The sequence below is a fragment of the Nicotiana attenuata genome, unplaced genomic scaffold (assembly GCF_001879085.1).
Source record: "Nicotiana attenuata strain UT unplaced genomic scaffold, NIATTr2, whole genome shotgun sequence".
In the NCBI taxonomy this organism is placed as follows: Eukaryota; Viridiplantae; Streptophyta; class Magnoliopsida; order Solanales; family Solanaceae; genus Nicotiana; species Nicotiana attenuata.
Genome location: NW_017670957.1, coordinates 52,600 through 76,417, shown reverse-complemented (window position 1 = coordinate 76,417; position 23,818 = coordinate 52,600). Strand labels below are relative to the sequence as shown.

Sequence of the window (23,818 nt, the reverse complement as noted above, 5' to 3'; positions counted from 1 at the left end):
TACAGCCTTTGGAAGCTCTTTACAAGTGCCAATGATATTCAAGTCATCAACATACACAGTTATGATGACAAATTCAGATCCAGACCTCTTAATAAGACACAAGGTCAAATAGGGTCATTTTTGTACCCTTCATTTAGCAAATACTCGCTAAGACGATTGTACTACATCCTCCCTGATTGCTTCAATTCGTATAAGAATTTCTGAAGCTTTATTGAACAAGTTTCTCTTGAACTTTTATGTGCTTCAGGAACTTTAAATCCTTCAAGGATTTTCATAAAAATTTCATTGTCCAGTGAGCCATATACGTAGGTTGTGACAACATCCATCAACCGCATATCAAGCTTTTCATGGACTGCCAGATTTATTAAATACCTGAAGGTAATTGCATCTACCACGGAGAATATGTCTCCATATAATCAATGTTAGGCCTTTGCGAAAACCCTTGTGCCACAAGTCGTGCTTTATATCTTATGACTTCACCTTTTTCATTTTGTTTTCGCACAAAAATCCATTTGTACCCCACTGGCTTGACACCTTCAGGTGTTTGGACTATTGATCCGAAAACTTCACGTTTTTCGAGCGAAGCCAATTCCGCTTGGATTGCGTTTTTCCATTTTGATCAATCATTTCTCTGTCTACATTCATCGACAGATTTTGGCTCAAGATCCTCATCTTGTTGCATTATTTCAACTGCAACATTATATGTAAAATTGTTGTTAACAACAACGTTATTTCGGTTCCACCTTTTTCCCGTAGAGACATAATTTATTGAGATCTCTTCATTTTCATAATTTCCAGGTACTAGAACCTCATGTGAGGTCTTATCAATTACTATGTCTTTATGCTCCTCTTGAGCAATTGCCTCCATGTTATGATCAACTTGATCATTTGCTCCTTTCCTTTTTCGGGGATTCTTATCCTTGGAACCGATTGGTCTACCACGGTTAAGGCGTGGCCTAGACTCATTTGCATTATCATACTGTCCAGCTGGGACATTAACTCGAATTGGAGGATTTACAGTTAGAATATGCGATTTAGTAACCCGTGGAAGGTTAGTAAATGCATCTGGCAATTGATTTGCAACATTTTGCATATAAATGATCTTTGGAACTTCTTGTTCACATTGATTTGTACGAGGATCCAAATGAGATAGAGATAATACGTTCCAATCTATATCTTTTTCCAGCTGTTTATTTTCTCCCCCTAATGTTGGAAAAATTGATTCATCAAAATGACAATCAGCAAATCTGGCTATAAATAAATCTCCTGTCATAGGCTCTAGATATTTAATAATAGAAGGAGATTCATAACCAACATATACTCCCAACCTTCTTTGGGGACCCATCTTTGTGCGTTGTGGTGGAGCAATTGGAACATATACCGCACATCCAAAAATTCTTAGATGAAAAATATTTGGCTGCTGACCAAAAGCCAACTGTAATGGGAAGACTTCATGATAACTGGTTGGCCTTATGCGCACAAGTGCTGCTGCATGCAAAATAGCATGTCCCCACATTGAAAGGGGAAGTTTTGTCCTCATTAGCAATAGTCTAGCTATTAATTGGAGGCGTTTAATCAATGATTCTGCTAGACAATTTTGAGTATGAACATGAGCAACCGGATGCTCAACTTTTATTCCAGTGGCCATACAATAATCAATAAAGGCCCGAGATGTAAATTCATCAGCATTATCAAGACAAATTGTCTTAATTGCATAATCTAGAAATTGTGCTCTTAACCTTATTATTTGGGCTAACAATCTTGCAAATACCATTTTACGAGTGGACAATAAGCACACATGTGACCATCTTGTAGATCCGTCTATCAAGACCATAAAATACTTGAATGGTCCACATGGAGGGTGTATATGCCCACATATATCACCCTGTATACGTTCTAGAAATGCAGGGGATTCAATCGCAACTTTAACTGTTGATGGTTCAATAACCAATTTTCCTTGAGAACAAACAACACAAGAGAATTTCTTAAATTGAAGAATCTTCTTGTTCTTCAATGTGTGCCCATTTGAATTCTCTATTATTCTGCGCATCATGTTAGAATCGGGATGGCCCAACCAGTCATGCCAAATGATAAAATCATTGAAGTAGTAAACCTTTTGTTTACTATGGCATTTGATTCAACCACACCAATGTTTGTGTGGTACAACCCAGAAGAAAATGCGAGTAATTTTTCGTGCACATATTTTTTTTCTGCTTTTATTGTAGTAATATAAAGGTATTCAACCTTTCCTTCGTTTGATGTCTCAACATGGTAGCCATTTTGGCGAATAGCTTTGAAACTCAACAAGTTTCTTTGAGACTTACTACAATACAATGCATTATCAATAGTTAATATCGTTCCTCCTAGTAATAAGGTTGCTCTTCCGGAGCCCTCAATCAACTTTGTACTACCAGATATTGTATTAACATAGGCCTTTTTCATAACCAAATAAGAGAAAAATTTCTTTTCTCTTAATATTGAGTGAGTTGTAGCACTATCCAAAAGACATAAATCTTCATTACTCATCTTGGATCCAATTGGAGACTGGGGAATTTTAATTTCTTCATAAAAAAATAAAAGTACATCATGAGAAATACGGAAAAACTAACATCACCAACGACAACATAAGACAACTTAAGTACTACTTGAAAATAAAAACAACTTTAAACGAGACAAAAATATTGAAAATAAAAATAACAACATAATTGCATTCCCCAGTAAAATGATCAAACATTAGTTTTGATCTCCAAAGAAATCTTCAACTTCCAAATGAGTAAGATCATCGAGGCCTTGAAAATCATCATCATTCAAAGCAAGATTTGCCTCGGCATTGTCATCATTTTTGTTTGAAGGCCCTGCCTCAAAATTATTTTTAAAGGTCAAGTGAGACTCTACTGGGGCATTAGCAGAAGATGCTCCAACATTATTTGCCTTTCTTTTGATGGAGTTTTGATAAAGCCTGACAAAATGCTCAGGTGCACGGCATTCAATTTTCCAATGACCGTTCATGCCACAGCGGTGGCAGTTACCGCTTTTGTCTCTTGAAGGATTGTTTTGAGAACCCATATTGTTCTCTCGTTTGCTATGACCACCACGATGACGACTATTATATTGTCTCTTACCATTGTCATGCCCACGTACATTCATATGGCCATGATTATTATTCTGCCTTTTTCCAGACTTATCACGTCTAGCTGCCATATTCGCTTCAGGAAGCGGAGCTGACCCTGTGGAACGAGTTTCATGATTTTTCAGCAAAAGGGTATTATGTTGCTCAGCCACCAGAAGGCATGAGATCAATTCAGAATATTTTTTAAAATTCCTTTCACGGTATTGCTGCTGTAATACCATATTTGAGGCATGAAAAGTCGTAAGAGTCTTTTCCAATAAATCCTCATCATTCATAACATCCCCATATAATTTCAATTGGGAAGTTATTCGAAATACAGCAGAGTTATACTCACTTACGGTCTTAAAATCTTGCAACCGCATGTGCATCCACTCATATCGAGCCCTTGGCAATACCGTAGCCTTAAGGTGATCATACATTTCCATCAGGCCAGTCCACAATTCAAGTGGATCTTTCACAGTCAAATATTCAACCTTCAAACCTTCATCCAAATGATGACGAAGGAAAATCATGGCCTTCGCTTTGTCTTGGATTGATGCCTCATTACCCTGAGTAATGGTGTTACCAAGGCCTTTAGCGGCTAAGTGAATCTCAGTATCGAGAACCCATGGTAGGTAATTCTTTCCAGAAATGTCAAGTGTCACAAACTCAAGCTTTGACAAATTCGACATAGTGAAAACTATCAAAGATGATAAATAATTAGAAATCATTAGGATAATAGCGTAAAATCTTAAAAATTGACATAATATCAAATTTCTGATCTATATACACTAAAGTGATAACTCCATAGAAAAGAATACTATTCGTTTCTTCAAATTATTAGTATATCTTTGATGTTAACTAGAACCAAAATGTCTTCTAGCTTTAACACAATATCAAATGTCGAACAACATAAAATAAGTATTCTTCTCTCAATTAATTCTATTAACATGAAAATTAGCAACTTTCACATGACAATCATACAAATAACTTAAAATAAAGAAACACAGAATTCAATATTTTTACACATATCTAGAGATGTGAGAAATTATAAAACCGCATATTAAAGATACTAATTTGAAATCAAAATATACAACGAAGAAAATAAAATGAACAAATATACCTGAACAACGAGAAGAGCTCAACTTCGTGCTGATAACGTGTTAAGAAATGTAGCTCAAAGTAACAACATAAAACAAGAAGATAAGTAGAATAAGAGAAGAATAGATAACTTTCTTATTTCATCAAGTGTTCAAGTGTGTTCCATCTCACATTTCATGCCTCTATTTATACTATTACATATGATGGTTATAAAATGATTGTCTTAAAAATGACATTAACAATTGAGATCACGTGGGAAGATCATGGGAAGGGGTTATGGAGGTGTTGGAGTTACAATCATAATGTTGATGAGTAGTGGAAGGTTATTTACATCATGGGTGAAAGTAGTAGGAGTAGTGGACATCCACATTTACTAAAGATTTTATAACAAATAAACAAAAAAAGATAAGGAAAAGAAAGAAACCAGGGGAGGGTTTTAGGTGGATTTTGGACACAAAAAGTAGGGGGGTATCTAGGTAATATAATCTTTAAAAGGAGCATATTTTATTATTTTTTAAAAGGCGAAATATATAAACAGCCCCTTAAGTTGTCCCCAACGATCAGATGAACACCTCAATTATGCTAATGACCAGACAGACACCTCTTCTAAGCTAAAGTGTGACTCGTGAATCCTTCACGATGACATGGCAAAGTGCGTGCTTTTTATTCACGTCTGGGCGCGTGAAACCCTCAAAATGAAGTTTTTCTCTTTTTTCTTTTAATTAAAATTATTTTAATGACCCCACTTGCCTTCATCTTCATACTTCTTCTTCTTCTTCTTCAAGTTATCACCATTAATGAAAAACAAGACCAATTAAAAAGTTTCTTTCAAATTACAGCAAGTGGGAAAAACATAAAATAAGCACACAATTTTTTCCAATATATGCTATCACAATTTTTTATACAATCAATCACAAGCATTGCTGTAATATTTAATTGGTAAATCACATTTCTCACCATTAAAGTAGAAGATATATCTGAGATGAAACTTACAACAATACTCAATAGAGTAAATTGAACCCTCTAAAACTGATGCTTTAACTAGATATTCTCCCAAAACCAATCACAAAAGAGAGCACAATTTTTCGCTAAACGTTGCTGCTAAACTTATGGCTGAACTCAATTTGTTTATTTTCTCTCAAATTCCCACTAACCTGATTTGGAATCACTTTTATGTGATTATTTTCTCTCAAACTCCCACTTACCTTATTTCGAATCATTATTTCCTCTCAAATTTTCACACGAACCTTGCATTTTGGTGTGTATTGGATTATCTCCATCAAAAGCTATGAAGTTCGGAAAAGCTTAAGCAATCAAATAGAAGAGACATAATTGGAATGGAGGGACAAGTTTTTGTCTTATAAGGATTTGAAGAAAAAGCTCAAGCTGATTGAGCTGAAGAAATCGGCGACGGCGGCTGATGAAAAATGTTAGGGTTTCTAAGAAGATGAAATAAGATGCTAGGGATTTTGACGGCTCACAAAAGGTGCTAATAGGTTTGGGGTTTGGGGTTGGGGTGAGGGGAGGCAAGGGCTGATGTTCTAATTGAAAATAAGGAAAATATCTTTTTTTTCCTTGTTAATTACAGGTGTCAATTATTTTAATTTTAAATTACACGTGTCAGTCTTTAATTGGTTTATTTGACACGTCATTGGAAGGTGTAACTCATGCACATGGTCTGCTCCACTCGGGTGTTTACGTGATACACTTAATAGCCATTTAACGTGTCTAAATGGTAAAAGGGGTCAATTGAGGTGTCCATATGATCGTTGAAGACAACTTAAAGAGGCCGTTTATGTATTTCGTCTTTTTAAAAATAAAACTATTTCGGTCATTAAGTTTTTAAAACGGCTCTTAGTATTTTCTTTTGCAGGAAAAAACAAATTATTTTGTCATATATTGGGCTGAAAGGTTGACTATAGAATCAAAGCCCAAGACCGTTTCTGAACAATTCAACGTCCTCTTCCTCTACCCTTTCACTTCTTCACTTCCAGTATCCGTCACAGACGGCGAAACTGGAAACAAACGGCCAACAATGGCGGGAACTTCACGGGGAAGTACACGAAGCAGAGCTTCGAAATCTTCCGCCGAAAATGCCCCAATCCTCAGTCCTCCCAATCCAAAACTACGAAAGGACAAAACAAGAAATAACAGCTTAATTCGCATTTTCAATGTGAACCTCAAGTTTCTGCTAGGGTTTGGGATTATTTCCTTTGTGATCGCACTCTTTTTCATTTATCCGATCGTTAATCCCATGGAGAAACCTCAAAAACCCAGAGTGATCACTCCACTTCCAGCTCCAAAACTAACGGATCTTCCAATGGTAAATTAAACACCGAATATTTGTTTCCTTCTCCATTGACATTTTGATTTTTGATAAGTTATACATTTTGATGCAGTTTGAAGGAGAGCATAGAGAGAGCTTGTACTGGGGTACTTACAGGCCTCAAGTTTATTTCGGAGTTCGTGCAAGGTAATAATATATTCTGCTCATATGGTATATTGATAGTGTAAAACTAGTGAATATAGATATATGCCTACCATAATTTGGAATGAAGCCTATCCAAATAGAGCGGAATGGACTTTGAGGAATCATAAAGTTGAACCGTCTAATTTGTTATTGAGACATAACAGTAGTACTACCTGTTGTATCTTAAGCTAGAAGGTAAGGATTAAGGATTCAATAAAGTTTAAGGTTTTAGTGTATTGAGTGCGTTATGATGGTGCCTTTTCCCCCTTCTTTTAAAAAAATTAAATTATCCATGACTCAGGTTTTTTCTCATTAGTGGCTTGTTATTTAATATTTGGTTACTGACCTAGGCCATGCCAGGGTTTCTTGGTCCTGCATTTGTTGAAATAAAAGGACTCAAATATTGAAATTTGTACAACAAAAACATGGAAAAGAGTGGTCAAAGCGTTGTAGCTTTAAAGATGATATAAAATGCTTATTTAATGTGATATACTGGAATTCTCGGACATCCTAACTCAATAAGGGTTACATAAAGTGAGAGATGAAAGGATTACATAAGGAATTGAATGGTATCTTTTGACATCATAAGATAATCGTAGAGTTAATGTGGACTTGTAGAGAAAAATGTTTTAGAATTAATGTGAAAGATATTATTTCTTGGTTATGTCACTCTAGCTTAAAAATAAAACAAGTTCATCTTCTATTGACATAATCTGAAGAAAGTATCTTACAAAGTTATGCTGTTATTTAACCTTGCTGGACCTAATTCGTAATATCATGCAGCGAATGAATGCAACCACTGACAAGCTGTGAAATCTGGTGCAAAGATTGCACAAAAACATGGCTAAATTTTGCAGTAATTGCGTAATAGTTGGTCATTTCCGTTTAAATATTTGGAGTCAGGGAAACAGAAGGGTCCAGACCCTACTTTGCGGGATTACACTGGGTTTGTTGTTGTTGTTGTTGTGAAGGATGTTTCACATAAATAGAGTGCTATAATGCCTGATATTCTGCTGGTTATCCCATTCTCCCATAGCGAATTTTGAATAGACCTTGTTTGTTCAACTATGGGCACACTTCAACAACTAATTGTGTCACAATTGAGCATTTTCTGTCTAGGCAATGAGATTGTTGATGCATCAAGTTCCATGCCACTGTCTGATTTAGATAGAAGTATTACTGACAATAGGGATGTCCATTCTGGTGTTGAGTAGGGCAACTCTTCTATCATGCTCTCTATAGTTTGTGATGTTACATGGTTCTTGCCTTTTTATATGCTAAAATATACTCTATTATAAAACTTCTACTGGTATGTTCTTACAATTTGCAGGACTCCACAATCATTAGTTGCTGGTTTAATGTGGATTGGAGTGAAGGACGGGAGGTATTTCATGCGTCATGTATGCCAAGATTCAGATGAGTTGAAACAATATGGCTGGACTAGTCATAATGGACGGGATTATGGACATCAGGTTCTGACTGAACAGACAATGTCCTTGACAACTAGCTTTCTAAAATCGAAGGGCCATGGTAGTGGCTATGGCGGAGACTGGGCTGTTCGAATTGGAGTGCAGAGCAATGAGTACTTCTCCTTACCATCTCTCATAATATTCCCTTCTTGAGCTTGACATGCCTATACATGGCTCTAGTGATTGTGAGGTGAAAGTATGTTTAGAATTTGATCCTCTAGGCTCTAGTAAGGAAATAGCGCGTTGCGCCATCATATGGAAAGCTTTGTCATTTGCTGCCGATCAAGATTCATCTTTTGGTTTTTTAGCAATTAATGATGATATAGGTGAAGTTGATTGATTGAGTGATGATCTTGGCAATTGAAAGAAAAGGCTGTCTAGATTTCATCAACTACTCCTTCCTTGTTCGTTATTAGTTTGTGAACGTGTCTGACAAGTAATAATAGCTTAGCTGGCAGAATTTCTTGGAAGATATATCTAAGATAATTTCAAGTTGAATAATAAATTTCAAGAGTGATGGCATATTTTAAACTTAAGGTGGGCCTAACAATTAACATGCACTAGTCAAATGTTTGGTAAAATTGCTGGATGAGATCAGATTGCCTGGACTCTGAAAAGTTTATTTTGTGGGGCCAAATTTTTAAAGCAGTAGTAGGAGTAGTTATTGCTACTATTGCTTATTTTTACCTTTATTTTTTCTATTTTTCACCGATGATATGTTAACAATCATATAGTACTTTTCTCCATTATCATGCACCAAATGTCTGTCTCTCCTCTCTAAAAGCATGCGAGCTTCAAGAGACCTTAATCAGAGTATTGCCTTCTCTTATTAGAAATCTGCTGTATTTGCGTTTCAAGTTACTTTTGGCACCACAGATCACCTAAACATGAACTATTTTTGTTTCTGAAAAAGCTGTATTTCCACCTGCAGTCTAATGATAATACATGGATTTAATTTTTTTTTCATGCTTTTTGTCCCTTATACAATTTACCCTTAAATTCTTCACAGATCTATACCCGATGATGAAATGTTAAACACCGCACACTTGTTTTTTTACATGGCTGATGAAGGAGGAAAAAGTTTTAATTTGGGTAGAGGAGTCCTGGATATTCATGATGATTCTGTATTGGCGTCAGGATCACGTAGTGACACTGGAGACTGGCAGCTTCACTTATTGTCAGAGGTAAGTTTGCTGACTGGTTTTCAGTTACAATTGAAAAGTTAATGATTTCAGTTGTCTTCAATCTTGCCATGATTATGCATCTATTGATGCGGTTTTCTGAAACTATTGCCTTATGTATATCTTCCATAGCTCTTCTGATCTTTGTGGGCTTATTATTTTATACGGATACTGATTTGTCAAAAAGAAGAGGATACTGAACTTTTAAAGTGATAATGCTAGTTTGAGCGATCTTTCTGGTTTATTTTCCCTTTTTTGTTTTCTTATAGGAGGGTTTTATGTCCTCCATTTGTGCTGCTATATAAGGACTTGCTAAGTAGGAGCCTAGGAGATCTTTTGTAGTCTTCAGGTATGGTTGCACACAGAATGCTCTTTCCATTTGTTTGTCACATTCAGCTTTTAGAGTCTTGTTGCTGGTTAGGATGCTAATGGCTTCATTACAAAATATAACTTGAGGGCTATTCTTTGGTTCACATGAAGATGGACCCAGGAATATGTTAATTTAGTGTGAGCTCAGGGTGAAGTAACCCAGATAATTGAGTTGGAGAGAAATGTGTCTAAAGTCCCAATTCAAACCAAAAACTTACTTGACTGAGCTATGTTAAGGATGATGGTTAATGTAAGGGTTTTGCTTGGTAAGGAGTTAAAGACTGCAATGAGAAGAGTACGTCGCTAGGAGGATAAAGGTATTCCTGATTTTTGGATGAGTGTAGTAAGGAAGAGAAATTGCTGGTATATCATGCTTTGCATTTTCAGTCCTTTCAATAAATAGATGAGCGGGAAATCTATTTCTCAATCTTTGAAGGAACCTCAGATTTTTCTGTATATGCTAGTTTTAGTAGAATTAGAATGTTGGTGTCCAAGTTTCTGCTCCTGTTCAGTGGTTCTAGTTAATAGAAGAAAGGATGTAATCTTTGCTCAGGTGGAGATATGCCTTTTCTTCTACCACATTGTTCAATTAACTGCAAAAAAAACTTAGCCAAAGGAAGAAACTAGTCAAATTTGAATGCAGTTTTGTCAAAGGCTCATTTAAGCTTAAGCCCTGAAGCTTATGAAACTTCAGGAAGTGCGCTTTGCCTTGCTCAAGCTTCGCTTCAGTGTAGCCAAGGCAGTAAGCCCATGAGTTAATCTTGAATGGGGTTGTACTAAACGATTAGATATATTAAATGTTAAAGGAAAATTATGAATGGATTTATTACATTTTTCTTGCATTACATATATATTTTTATTTTTTTCTTGATTGCGCCTTTTTTAAACGAAAGCCCATAGTGATTGCACTTGCGCCTAATGCCCCAAGCCGGTAGACCTAGAGGTTAAATCTTTTCGTCTTTGACAACAATCGTTTGAATGGACATTTGAGGAGAAGCTCAGATGCACCGGTGAGCAGGTGTGAGCGGCTAGCCTTGGAAGGCACGGGAAGAGGTAGAGGGCGGCCTAAGAAGTATTGGGGAGAGGTAATCAGGCAGGACATGGCGTGGCTTCAGATTTCCGAGGACATGGACCTTGATAGGAAGCCGTGGAGGTCGAGTATTAGGGTTGTAGGGTAGGAGGTAGTTGCGCCTATTTCTACTTCGTAACTATGTGAGGCTAGTCTGATAGGATTTTTGTCTTAGACTGCTAGTGGTTAATGTTGTGTTCTCACTACTCTTTCGATTTTCATAGTGCCGGGTCTATTTACTGGTTATTGCTATTGCTTTTCATCTATTTTCTGATTTTTATGATGCTGTTATTATTCCTTGGGTTTCTGTTGATGGTACTGATATATTGTCTCTTTTCTCTCTTCGTCTTCTTGAGCCGAGGGTCTTTCGGAAACAACCTCTCTACTCCCTCGGGGTAGGGGTAAGGTCTGCGTACACACTACCCTTCCCAGACCCCACTAGTGGGATTTTACTGGGTCGTTGTTGTTGTTTGAATGTACATTTGGTGTTTAGGTTGCTTTATACCAAAGTTAGGCGATGCCGACGGCTGTGGTCAGCTTTTAGTTGTATCCTTAACACCTTTTGCATATGGATGCACTGCTTTTATCAGTAAATTTTTCCTACCATAAGCTCCATATAAGGCAAGGGATTCTAGCGTTTTATGTGCTTCTTAAGGTGGTTTGTGTTCTGGTCATTTAGAGCATGGATGACTATATAGAAGAACCTGATCCCTTCTGCGCTGAGGTGTAGTAATTATATGGGAGAAACTGTGATTATATTGCTATCTTTCGTGAAAGCTGCATGACAGAGTTCCCTCTGTTGGCATAATTTTGTTTTCCTGTAGTTCATTGCTAGTTCTAGAATGATAGCTTATGCTTTGATTATAACCTTTTTTAGAACATTTCATTGATTTCAAATCTGTACCTTATCTTTTAATAGTATAAGAACGGAAATGGTAATTCTGCCTTCTATTCCATGACTCTCTTTTAATTCTTTTTTTTTCTTTTTTTTATTGTTAAAAGTAGTATATTAAAATGAGCAATAAGTGCTGTAGAAATAATTACAGGGGACTACATTACGTGTTCTGTAATGAGCTTAGAAAATCAATCATGGCCCCTCAGTGTCATTTGCAAGGGCCATGTTAGACTGAAGGAGAGAAGATGTAGGCTCATGGTTATTACAGTTTCCAATTTGCTTTTAAAAACTCGTGTTCCTTTATTTCCAAATAGTCCTTCAAAACACTGAAGGGCTGGTTTTCCAACACAACACAACATACCCAGTGTAATCCCACATTGTGGGGTCTAGGGAGGGTACAACGCAGACCTTACCCCTACTTGTGGAGGTAGGGAGGCAAGGAATGGTATTCCAGATTTTCCTTTTTGCCTTACCTGAACCTCGCAGATGCCAAAACTGTAATAGTTCCGTTGTCATTGACATTATCCATCTGACTCCCAAAATGTTGAGGTTTTCAAAGTTTTCAACAGGCGGTCTCATCATAAGCATTTGTCTGCAGTTGGATTTTTATTTGAAAAGCTTCTTGTAGGATGTTTCTCAAGTACATTATTCTGGTTTCAAGACGCCTCACATTCACAATTTATCTGATCTTGTCCAGCCAAATTTGGCAGTCCAAGTATGCCTCTAATCATATTTTTCTTTGCTACATTTTTGGAAGTTATCTTTGCCTTTTAACTTATGTAGTTAGCCACTTAGCCTGTAAATTGCTTGCTTTTTGTCCATGTTGGATTAGGCAAGAAAATTTGGCCATTTGCTGCTTTCGGATTCATCTGATGATTCTCCCAACATTTTAGTATTTCAGGTACCTTGAGACAGTTACCAACACTTCCGGCACTTCTGCTGATTTTATATTCTGTTAAGTAGATTTTCTTTTTAATCCAGATCTCTGCTAGGATTCCTTTCAGAGCAGACATTGTTTTTCTTTCTGGGACCAATACTCGTGATTCAAGAGTTGAAGAACGGCTTAGCAGGCTAACAGGTTTATGCCGAGTCTACTTCATTAGAATATGATTGGCATAAAAAAGGATTTTTTTGAAAGTTGAAATATTAGTTTTTCCAGCTTATTCCGACTTACATTTAAATCTTACCCCCCCCCCCCCCCCCTAAAAAAAAAAAAAATGGAAATATTAGTTTTTTTCCTGGAAAATTATGTTGACCATAGCATGTTACTAATGAGGAAAGTAGAAATCATCCTTTCCACTGAAGCGAGAGAAATATGAGATGCAGGTCAAATGGGATTAAATATTGGAAACCAATGATTTGTCATAGGAGGTATATATGTAATGTTGACCTACACTCTAGTAAAAAAGAGATTTACGATTTGTTTGTCCACCTGATAACAAACCACAATTTTTTTTAGCAAGTGCCAAGTGCAGATATGGTCACATGAGCTCATGTGCATGCGACATGACATGGGCGTTCAGCATGTGCGGGGCTTGCAAAACAAGACATGCGCGCAGCATGAGTGTCAAGGCTTGTCACTTGGTGCCAAAAATGGGCAATTAGGCGCCAAGGTTGGCAGTTGACACAGGCAATCCTGGCACATGGGGCAGTTAGGTAGTTGAAGGCTAATTCTATCCTGATGGCTGTTGGCATTGTCTGAGCTAGACATGTGCCGATGTGCCATGGTGGCAGATGGATTTTGTTGGACCATTGAATTCCCTAAAATGTTGCCTAGTAGTTGGGCATGCCAACTGCATGTTAAGATTAACTTATTATCTGCCAAGTGTCCCCTTGTTCCTTGTAACTGTCATTGGTAGAATATATGTCCATGGCTGGATGGCTAAGGCATCGAGTGTTGTAAACATTGCCAACTTGTGAGTCCTTTTGGTAATTGATAATTAACATAAAGGCTGGAAGATTGCCTGAAAATAATGCCAAGTCCCTAAGGAACCTCTGTTGAGTGAAAGGCTGAATCAAGTGACTTGAGTGTCGTGCAGGAAAGTTTTGGTGAGAAAATTAATCCTGTGACCACTAGCATAATATGGACGAGTGTTTGGCACTAGTGGCTTTTCGCTTTCACCACTTAGCTTCTTTGCTAGGAAAACCTCTAGTTGAAGGGTTATGCCTACCCCTAATACCACATCCTAGGCAATAGTCATTGCATTTACCGAAACAAGAACTATGGAACTCTCTTTCAGTGTATCTAAATATATGGTTCTGAGCTTTGTTTCACGTCCGAGATTGAGGACTAGCATAATATGAAAGTGTGCTTGATATTGGTGGCTTTTAGCGTTTCACCACTTAAGCTTCTTTGCCAGAGCCAGAAAAACAGTAATTTGAAGGGTTATGACCCTTAATACCATGCCCCAGCTAGACTTCTCCAAAACAAAGGATAGTGGAATTCAGTTGCTAGATTCTGAGGATGGTGTCTAGAATGTGAATTTTCCTGATTGACCCTGGAATAACAATATATCTTCCTCATTGCTTATACAGGATTAAGACTAAATATGAGTGTCGGAGTCGGTACTGAATTTTGTATCTGAAATAGGAGAAAGTTAAGCATTCCCCAATTGTTCTGCCATGTCCCATATTCCATTTGAAGTTTGATGTTGGTCTCCGTTGTCTAATTGTAGGAGCCAAAGAAATGTTATCTTTAACATTTCTTTCACTGAAAATGTCTATTAAACCCAGGATGGAAATGTTTATGTGTATCATGTTCAGTTTTGAGGAAACTGTCTATCTTAATTCCTATATGTACCATTTCCTTTTCTCATTTTTTTAAATAAAACTCTTTCCATTATTCCAGGTATATCGCTGACCAGTTTACTATCTGAGAAGCAAAAGGAGTTTGATGATAAGTTTAAGAAATGCTTTAGCCTATCTGATGAGGTATCAAACAGTCAATGATGATTTTGCTTGTCTTCATATTCTAACATTTTGTTAGCTTGGCATATAATCTCTCTGTCCAAAATTATGTAACAAATCTTATTCGGATGTTAGATCTGACCTATTCTCAGTTCGAAAATGGATTATAAACTACTATGTCTTTATTATAAAGAGGACCGAAACTCTAGAATATACTAAAAGCTACAGTCAAATTTTAATTTTATCTACTCTCGGAAACTGTCTCTATTTGTGATGGTGGGATACTTCTGTTGTGCAAGTTCCTCTGATACCCTTCGCCCGAAGCGCACCTGGGATTCACCTGAAGAGCATATATTATTCTATTATGCTATTTGCAGTTCATGCGATGTGCATGAGTGAGTTTATTTAACTGAATTACTTGTACCACACAAATATATGCAACATAGACTTGGGTAAGTTACATCATGCGTGCATAAATGCGGATATTTTAACTGAAACTAATATGTTGTACTACTATACTATACACTGTATGGATCTGGGAAAGTAGGCCTACTAAAGCAATTCAGTGCTCCTAACACCATCTATATAGTTATAGAGTTGTTCTGTTTCTATCAATACACATCTCAATTTTACTATGTAATTTGATCACATGGACTGAATTCAATCTTTGAGTACTCTACAAGTTCTTTCAGATGCTAGGAGAAATATGAATGTCTATCGAGCTGATGACCTAATTGTACCACCTTTCAGATGCAGTATTACTTGCAGTTGGAAGCTATTTTTCCTTGTATTAACTTCCGTGATGCAGCATATCCATGTATATAAATATAAAATGCTGAAATGTTTACGTCTTATCTTTTCAGCTTGGTTTGGAATCTGTGAGTGTTGGTAAGGTTGCTCTGGGGAACATGTTGGGTGGGATTGGCTACTTCTTTGGCCAATCAAAGATTTTGCTTCCGTCAACCTCCACTGTAAGATATTTTAGTTTTGGTTCCCTGCTATTTTAATAAACTCGTGACATGTACAATACTAACCCAACGATCAGTTTTAAGAAACTTTGTTATCTATCTCTACTATGCCAGAAATGTTTCTTAGCTTTATGATCAAGAACTTATCATCATATCTGAGCCTCAAATGTACCAACAAACAAAGTAGGAGCCTAAAAAATTGGCCACATAAGCTCTTTCGTCTAGTGGTAAGAGTGCAATGTGTGTAAATAGATAAGTGGATTAGGCGCACATCATGAGTTCAAACTCTGCCACAAACAAAAGCCAAGTATTTTAAGTGGAGAAGGGTAGGGGGGGGGGGTCCATCATCCACCGAGTTTAGAATTGTGTGCCATTAGCCCTCGGGTATTTCTCTATTATAAAAAAATAGCCACATAAGGGAAGTTACTCAAGTAACTATATGTCTCTTTTCTATGCTTGTTTACTGCAAGAATGCTCAGGCGATACTGCAATTAAGAGTTACATTAGTTAGTATATGAAGGGTTGATTTTAGGGATGGTGCTATTGTGAGAGTTTAAGTATGGGAAGAAAGAATTTCTCTTGTATTCGTTTGTGTCTTACAGTAGCCCTATTTGTATAGGGTGTTTACATAGTACTAAACTCCTCTCTACCAATGTGGGACACTGTACATACTAGTATACATACTAACTCTCTAACACTCCCTCTCAAGCCGATGTATATAAATCATATGTACCGAGCTTGTTACATATGTAACTTATGCAAGACCAATGATGAACTTGGTGAAAATATCTGCAAGCTGAACATTTGACTTCACAAACTTTGTAACAATATTTCCAGAGAGTATCTTCTTTCTGGTGAAGTGACAGTAAATCTCAATGTGTTTAGTCCTCTCATGGAACACCGGCTTTGACGCAATATGAAGGGCAACTCACACAAATAATTTTAATTCTCTGAGCAACTGTTTGATCCAAACTAGCTCACAATTTATCATAGCCATTGCTTGATATTCTGATTCTGCGCTAGATCAAGCAACCACATTCTGTTTTTTGCTCTTTTCAAGAGACCAAATTATCTCCTACTAAAAAACAATATCCAGACATAGAACGTCTATCAAAACATGATCCTGCCTAATCAGCATCTTTGTATCCAACGATCTGCTCATGACCTCGATCCTCGAATAGTAGCCCTTTGCCCGGAGCTGATTTTATATACAGAAACATGCGGATAACTGCATCCTAATGACTATCATAGGGAGAGTCCATAAATTGACTTGCCACACTCACCGGAAAAGAAATGTTAGGTAATTCAATTTGCCAACCAGCCTCCTATATCTTTTAGGATCGCTAAGAGGCTCCCCTTGTCCTAGCAGAAGCTTAGCATTCGGATCCATAGGAGTGTCAACGGGTCTGCAATTCATCATTCCTGTCTCCTCAAGAATGTTTAAATCATATTTCCTTTGTGAAATAACAAATACCTGAGCTAGACTGAGCAACCTCAATACCTAAAAAAATCTTTAATTTGACCAGATCTTTAGTCTGGAAATGCTGAAAGAGATGTTGCTTTATATTAGTAATACCATCATGATCATTGCTAGTAATAACAATATCGTCAATATAAACCACCTGATAAATACACAGATTAGGAGCAGAATGCTGATAAAACACAAAGTGATCAGCTTTACTGCGAGTCATGCTGAACTCCGGAATAACTGTGTTGAATTTACCGAACTAGCCTTGAGGAGACTGTTTCAAAACATAGAGTGACTTGCACGATTGACATATAAGACCACGTAAACTCCGCCTGATTAACAAAACCAGGTGGCAGTGTTGTCAAAGGCGAAAAGCGCAAAAAAGCGACAAGGGCCGTTGGGGCTTAAAGCGTAAAGCGCACTCAAAGCGCGGGCTTTAGTGCAAAAAAGCGCAATATAACAAATAGTGTAAAATATATTTATAGATCACGTAATAAAAACATAAGTGACAAATATATTCAAAATTAGAGCAATGTAATATTATTTTTATTAATGTAGCAAAATTATGGTGAAAAATATGATAAACTATCAACTAAACAAAACCAACTATTCTACTTCTAAAGTCTAATCACTAGCATTATCATATGCATCTAAATTGTCATCTTCTTCTTCAATAGGATTACTCTCATTGGTATCGCTAGAATTATAGCCTTCAATATCTTCTTCCTTTGATTCCTCAGACTCAACATCATCTATATCTATATTAATACGTCGAACTTGAGAGCTTGAAGAACCGGTTGCCAAAGTTTTTGATGGTCTCCTTTGTCTCATTGAGTATGAGTATGTTTGTGCATCTTCACTTCCTGATGCTCTAGCCACATCGCCCCAAGTTAAGTCATCATCTCCCCCAAACACCAATTCATTTTCCGCTTCAAAATTTACCCCATTTCTCCAACCAACCACTCATTACTATGATCAATATGATCCAATGAGATTGGATCAATGATATTCCGCAAGTCAAAGCGAGTTCTTAGAGCACGATTATACTTGACATACACTAATCATTCAATCTTTTATGCTCTAATCTATTCCTCTTCTTGCTATGGATCTGCACATGAATTATTTATCTCATTGTTAGTAAAATTGTAAGTTTGTATTAATTAACCAAATAAATTAAAATAGCGAATAGTTATATGTAACTAATGTCTAATAAAAACTCACATGTTCGAACACACTCCAATTACGCTCGCAACCAGCTGAGCTAGCGGTTAAGCTCAAGATTCTAATGGCTAATTTTTGGAGATGAGGGGCTGAATTTCCATATAGATTCCACCATTCAGCTGAAAAAGATATAACTTAGTGGTAAGTAAATATTGAACGTGAAGCCTTGAAGTGTTAATTGTAAACATTGAATTTTCATATACCTGGAGATCTCGTTGCTCTTGATCTTTTTGCCATGGGAAGTCCAAATTGTCCCTCAGCTCTTGTATATAATGGTAACTCAGATACAATCTTATCTTGAACTTCAATACTTGGAACCAGTTTCTGAATACAAGCATATAGTCCATTCGTTACTTCTCTACAATTCTCAATGGCTGGATCTTGATAGAAATACTCGGGATTCAAATAATGTCCAGCGGCATGTAATGGTTGATGCAATTGGCATTCCCATCTTTGATCAATGATCTCAAAAACATCTTTGTACTTCGCAGACTTCCCTTCAAATGATTTTGCGATGGCTTCTTTAGCTCTATCCATAGCTTCATAAATATATCCCATAGCCGGCTTTTTCTCATTGTCAACTAATCTTAAGACTTTAAAAAGAGGTCCCATTATCTTCAGTATATAAACAACTTGATTCCAAAATGCAGGCATCAATATAGTATGAGTTGTAACTTTTCCCTGTGGTTTTTTTGACCATTTACTATTCACCCAACGCTCAGATGTAATCATGGTTCGCAAATTAGTCTTTTGATTATACAACCTCTGCAAAGTTAGAAAACTCGTAGCAAATCGAGTAATTCCACATTTCACCAATTCTTTTTTCTTTGTGAAGTCTCTCATCATATTAATGACTCCTGTATGACCATAGATGAAACCAACAACTGCAATTGCTCTTTTGAGGGTTCTCGTAATAGTTGGAAGCTTGCCTATGTCTTCTAAAATAAGATCTATACAATGAGCGGCACAAGGCGTCCAGTATATGTGTTTTCTCTTTGTTTGTAGGAGTTGGCCTAAAATAAAAAGAAAATACTTAAATATATTATATACTATAATATATGAGAGATCAAAACTTGAGCATTCTTAAAGTAAATACTTACCGGCCAATATAAAGTTGCTGCCATTATCACTTACAACTTGAACTACGTTTTGCTCTCCAACACGCTCCACATATCTATCAAGTAGCTCACATAGTTTCTCTCCAGTTTTGACAAATGAAGATGCATCAATGGACTCCATAAACACTGTACCACATGGAGAATTCACCAAAAAGTTTATTAATGTTCTTTGCTTCCTATCAGTCCATTCATCTGCCATAATGGAACATCCATGCTTTACCCATTCTTCTCTATGTCGATTTAAAAGTTCATTAGTCAACTCTACCTCCTTATTTAGTAATGGAATCCTTAATTCATGATAACTGGGAGGCTTCAAATTTGGTCCATACCTTCCAATAGCATCAATTGCCTCCTTAAAGCTTTTTAGACGAGCAACATTGAATGGTATGCCAGCAACGTAAAAGAAACGAGTAACTTTTTGAATAGCCATTGCTCTTGCTTCTTTGTCATATGAATCTTTGATACCCGTCTGCCTAAGTTGGCCTTGACTTTGCAAATATACATTCATAGGGCCTTTTCCTTTACCCTTAGCTAATTTCTTATTAAGGCCACCAGGAAGGCTTCCCCCACCACCTTTTCTTTTAGGAATGATTTCCTGAATTTCATCCTCTTCACCAACATCTTGATGATCAAACTCATCATGTTCAGGATACTCTCTAGCATAAATATCTTTCCTTACTTTCTTTTCCTCCATGTAAGCTTTCAATTCTTCTCGAACTTCATGAGGACATTTGGTACACTTTGTTGTATTTCTGAAATTCCCAACTAGATGTTGTTTTGCCCGATTTATTCCACCTGTAGTTGTTTTCCCGCAAAAATTACAAGTAACTCTCGTGGTATCATTAGGATCGATCAAGTGATTATATTTCCAACCGGGATCCTTTCGATTACCACGAGATAAATCCTCTGCCATTTTGTTTCTAATATAAATCAAAGATATAAAGTTAAGTTAATTGTTATAGCATAATCGGCTTTGGAAATATGCTAATTATATTTTCTATCGAAATATGCTAATTATATTTTCTATAGTAAACAATTGTTTCTATCTATTCTGTAAATTGTAATTATATTTTCTATAGTAAACAGTTGTTTCAATCTATTCTATAAATTGCAATTTATAATTTGTACTTTGTACTTTTGTTTTAAATATGTATGTTGCCTTAAAATGTTCTTTAATGTACAATTCGTATATCTCTAAAGCAAAGAGAAAAGAAACTTCAATGTAAATCATGATAATAAGCAGTAAAGTAGATAGCCATGCAAGTCGTCAAGTACTTATTACTCTGACAACTTTTTATATACCCAATGTTGTCTCCCACTAAGTCATTAAGTTGAATATTTAAAGAGAAGATGACATATACACTACATTATTCAATTATGATAAAAGCACAAATGGGCCATGTAATCATTACAAAACCTTTGCCAATACTATTAAAACAAAAGTGATCTATTTAAAGAATAATAAAATATTACATGCTTTAGAATTCAGATAAAGTGTACTTCATCTCTTAAACAGAGAGTCAGAGACAAAAACATAGAGCACAAATCTTTCAAACAAAGTTTCTGATTCTCTGAATTTAGCTAAGATTTTTTGATTTGCCAAAAGAAAAGGAAAAGACAGAGAAGGAGGAAGAAGAAGAAAGAAGCATAAAAAAGAAGAGAAGAAGCAACGTACCAGTAAAACTTGAATAAAGATTCTTCTCAGTTCTTGCGTTTTTTCTAGTGGACTGCATCTCTATTTATAAGACATTGGTTTTCCTTTTCTTTGGGGATTGGGTTTTGATTTCTGATTTCTCTTCCGTTTTTTTTTAAAGATTCTGCTTTTCCTCTTCCTATTTCTAATCTTTTTGGGTTGGGTTTTGATTTAGTTTCCTTTTTAAATTAGAATTCTGATTCTCTATTCTAAGAAAGTTACCAATTTTTAATATTTTTAAAATCTTGGAAAGAGCCCACGCTTCAAGAGCCTTGCGCTTTTCCCGAAATTGCGCTTAAGCGGCGCTTCACTACTTGGGCTTCACTTGAGGTGTGGCGAAGCGGCAAACTGATTTGGAGCCTCGCTTGTGCGCTTAAGCGCGCCTGAGGCGCGCCTTTGACAACATTGCCTGGTGGTTGTTCTATATAAATTAGATCCTCAAGATCACCGTGGAGAAAAACATTCTTGATGTCCAACGGATAAAGACGCCAATGAAGAACAACAACCATGGATAGAAAAAGGCGAACAGATGCTACTTTAGCAACGGGAGAGAAAGTATCACTGTAAGCAAGCTTAAATATCTCAGTATACCTTTTGGCAATAAGACGGGCCTTAAGCCTATCAACTTGGCCGTCCAGGCCAATTTTGACGACATTATCCCAATGACAACCAACAGTAGATTTTCCTAAAGGAAAGAGGAACAAGCTCCCAAGTGCCACTAGCATGTAAAGCAGGACATCTCTTAGATCATAGCCTGTCGCTATCCAGGATGAGATAGCGCTTCACCTGTGGACTTAGGGATATAAATAGAGGACAAAGATGATACAAAGGCATAATGGGGTGATGATAAACGATGATAACTCAAACCAATGTAATGGGGGTTGGGATTAATAGTGGATTGAATATCTTTCCGAAGTGCGATCGGTAGACTAGAAGGAGACAAGTCCACAGTAGGTGAAGGATCTGATACAGGACGTGAATCATTTGGACTTGTTAGGACGCTGACAACGATAATAAGTCAGTAATGGTAGAGTTGTAGAAGGTTGGATTGGACCTGTAGGTGATGGGACTAGAGCTATAGGTGATCTGACCGGAGTTATAAGTGGTGGAGCTGGAGCTGGAGCTGTAGAGGAAGCTAAAGGGGAGATAGTGACTAAATCTCCAAAAGATGGAACTGGTAAGACCTCAGAAATATTTAAATGATCACCTGGACCTGTGAAGTATAGCTGGGTTTCAAAGAAGGTAACATTAGCAGACATAAGGCATCGCTAGAGGTCAGGTGAATAGCATCGATATTCCTTTTCCATTCTCGAGTAAGATAGAAATACGCACCTAAGAGCACGAGGAACTAACTTATCTTTTCTTGAGCAAGGTTGTGAACAAAATATGTGCTCCCGAAGACACGTGGTGGAAGATAGAACAAAAGTGAGTAGGGAAACAAGATAGAGAAAGGGGCTTGATTCTTGATAGCTAAGGATGTCATACGATTAATAAGATAACAAGATGTGAGATCGAAACATGAGATTGTATGTGTAGGATACGAGTAGTCTCAATGAGATGCTGCCTATTCTTCCTTTCAGCTACCCCATTTTGTTGAGATGTATATGGACAAGATGCTTGATGAATGATCGGATGAGAGTTCATAAACTGCTGAAATAGAGAAGACATACTCTGGGCATTATCACCTACGAAATGTGCGGATAGAAACCCCAAATTGATTTTGAATTTCAGCATGACTCAATCAATTTTTCATCAAGAATATCCAAGTGCACCTGGAATAATCATTAATAAAATTGTCAAAGTAGTGGAATCCCAAGGTATAACTAACATGACTAGGACCTCAAACATCTAATGGACTAAAGTGAAAGGTGAATCTACCCGATTATCAGGATGCAGAGGGAAATGTGAGCGAGTATGCTTACGGAGGTGATATGAGTCAAGTGAGACAGACTAGTACCATTTTCCGAAGTTTTGATAAACTGGGATGTCCAAATCGTTTATGTAACAAATTCGGTGAATCAGTAACATGTTAAGCAGTTGAAGGAGGACAAGATGTGAGTCCGTGCGATTTAGCAATGATAAGATAATAATGTCTATTTGATTCACACCCGGTACCAAGGATTCGTCCCATACTGCATTCCTGTATAAAACAAGTCATCAAGAAATAAAACAGAGCAATTAAGTGATTTGGCTAAGCGACTGATAGATCTGAGATTAAAAGGACTACCAAGATAAAGAACCGAATTCAAAGGTAATAAAGGAAGTGGACTAGCTTGACCTATTCTAGTTAACACGGTTTGAGATCCACATTGGCCATTGTAACTGTTGAAAGTAATTGAGAGTAAAAAATAATAGTGAAAGCAGATTTGTTACCACAAATGTGATAAGATGCATCTGAATTAATGACCCAAGAGTTTGGAAAAGAAGATTGGGAGACACAAGTCATGCTATTACTTGTTTCAACAACAGAAGCTATCTCAAAAGATGTCTGTTACGTGCTTTTTAGTTTTTACTGAATGAACTCAATATAATTTGGTAGAGAAACCATCCAACTATTTAACATATTCATTGGCATTTGTTGGAATCAAAAATCAAATAACCTCCTACAATTACGCCAACTTCGCAAAAACTCGCCGAAAACAAAAAATGGACAAACAATATTGGTACAACTCCGTATAATGTTGCAACAATGAGGAAACGCTGGAAACACTCTGTATGTTGTCGGAAAATATTGTTCAAGCAGCTGAAATTAGAGTACGTGACCACTAAGAACCAGAAAA

The 23,818-nt window shown here is 36.8% G+C and overlaps 1 protein-coding gene across 2 annotated transcripts in view; it reads left to right on the top strand.

Moving 5' to 3' along the window:
• The first annotated feature begins 6,146 nt into the window (after window positions 1–6,146).
• The window catches only part of LOC109244799 (mannosyl-oligosaccharide glucosidase GCS1-like), a 38,275-nt gene continuing 20,603 nt past the window's right edge, over window positions 6,147–23,818 (top strand). For both annotated transcript variants that reach the window (XM_019411942.1, XM_019411941.1), the window contains exons 1-9: window positions 6,147–6,533; window positions 6,610–6,683; window positions 8,011–8,262; window positions 9,159–9,333; window positions 12,292–12,378; window positions 12,496–12,564; window positions 12,645–12,741; window positions 14,512–14,594; window positions 15,434–15,541. In XM_019411942.1, the coding sequence (XP_019267487.1) occupies window positions 6,246–6,533; window positions 6,610–6,683; window positions 8,011–8,262; window positions 9,159–9,333; window positions 12,292–12,378; window positions 12,496–12,564; window positions 12,645–12,741; window positions 14,512–14,594; window positions 15,434–15,541 (1,233 nt within the window). In that variant the 5' untranslated portion in view covers window positions 6,147–6,245. The remainder of the gene's footprint in view (window positions 6,534–6,609; window positions 6,684–8,010; window positions 8,263–9,158; window positions 9,334–12,291; window positions 12,379–12,495; window positions 12,565–12,644; window positions 12,742–14,511; window positions 14,595–15,433; window positions 15,542–23,818) is intronic.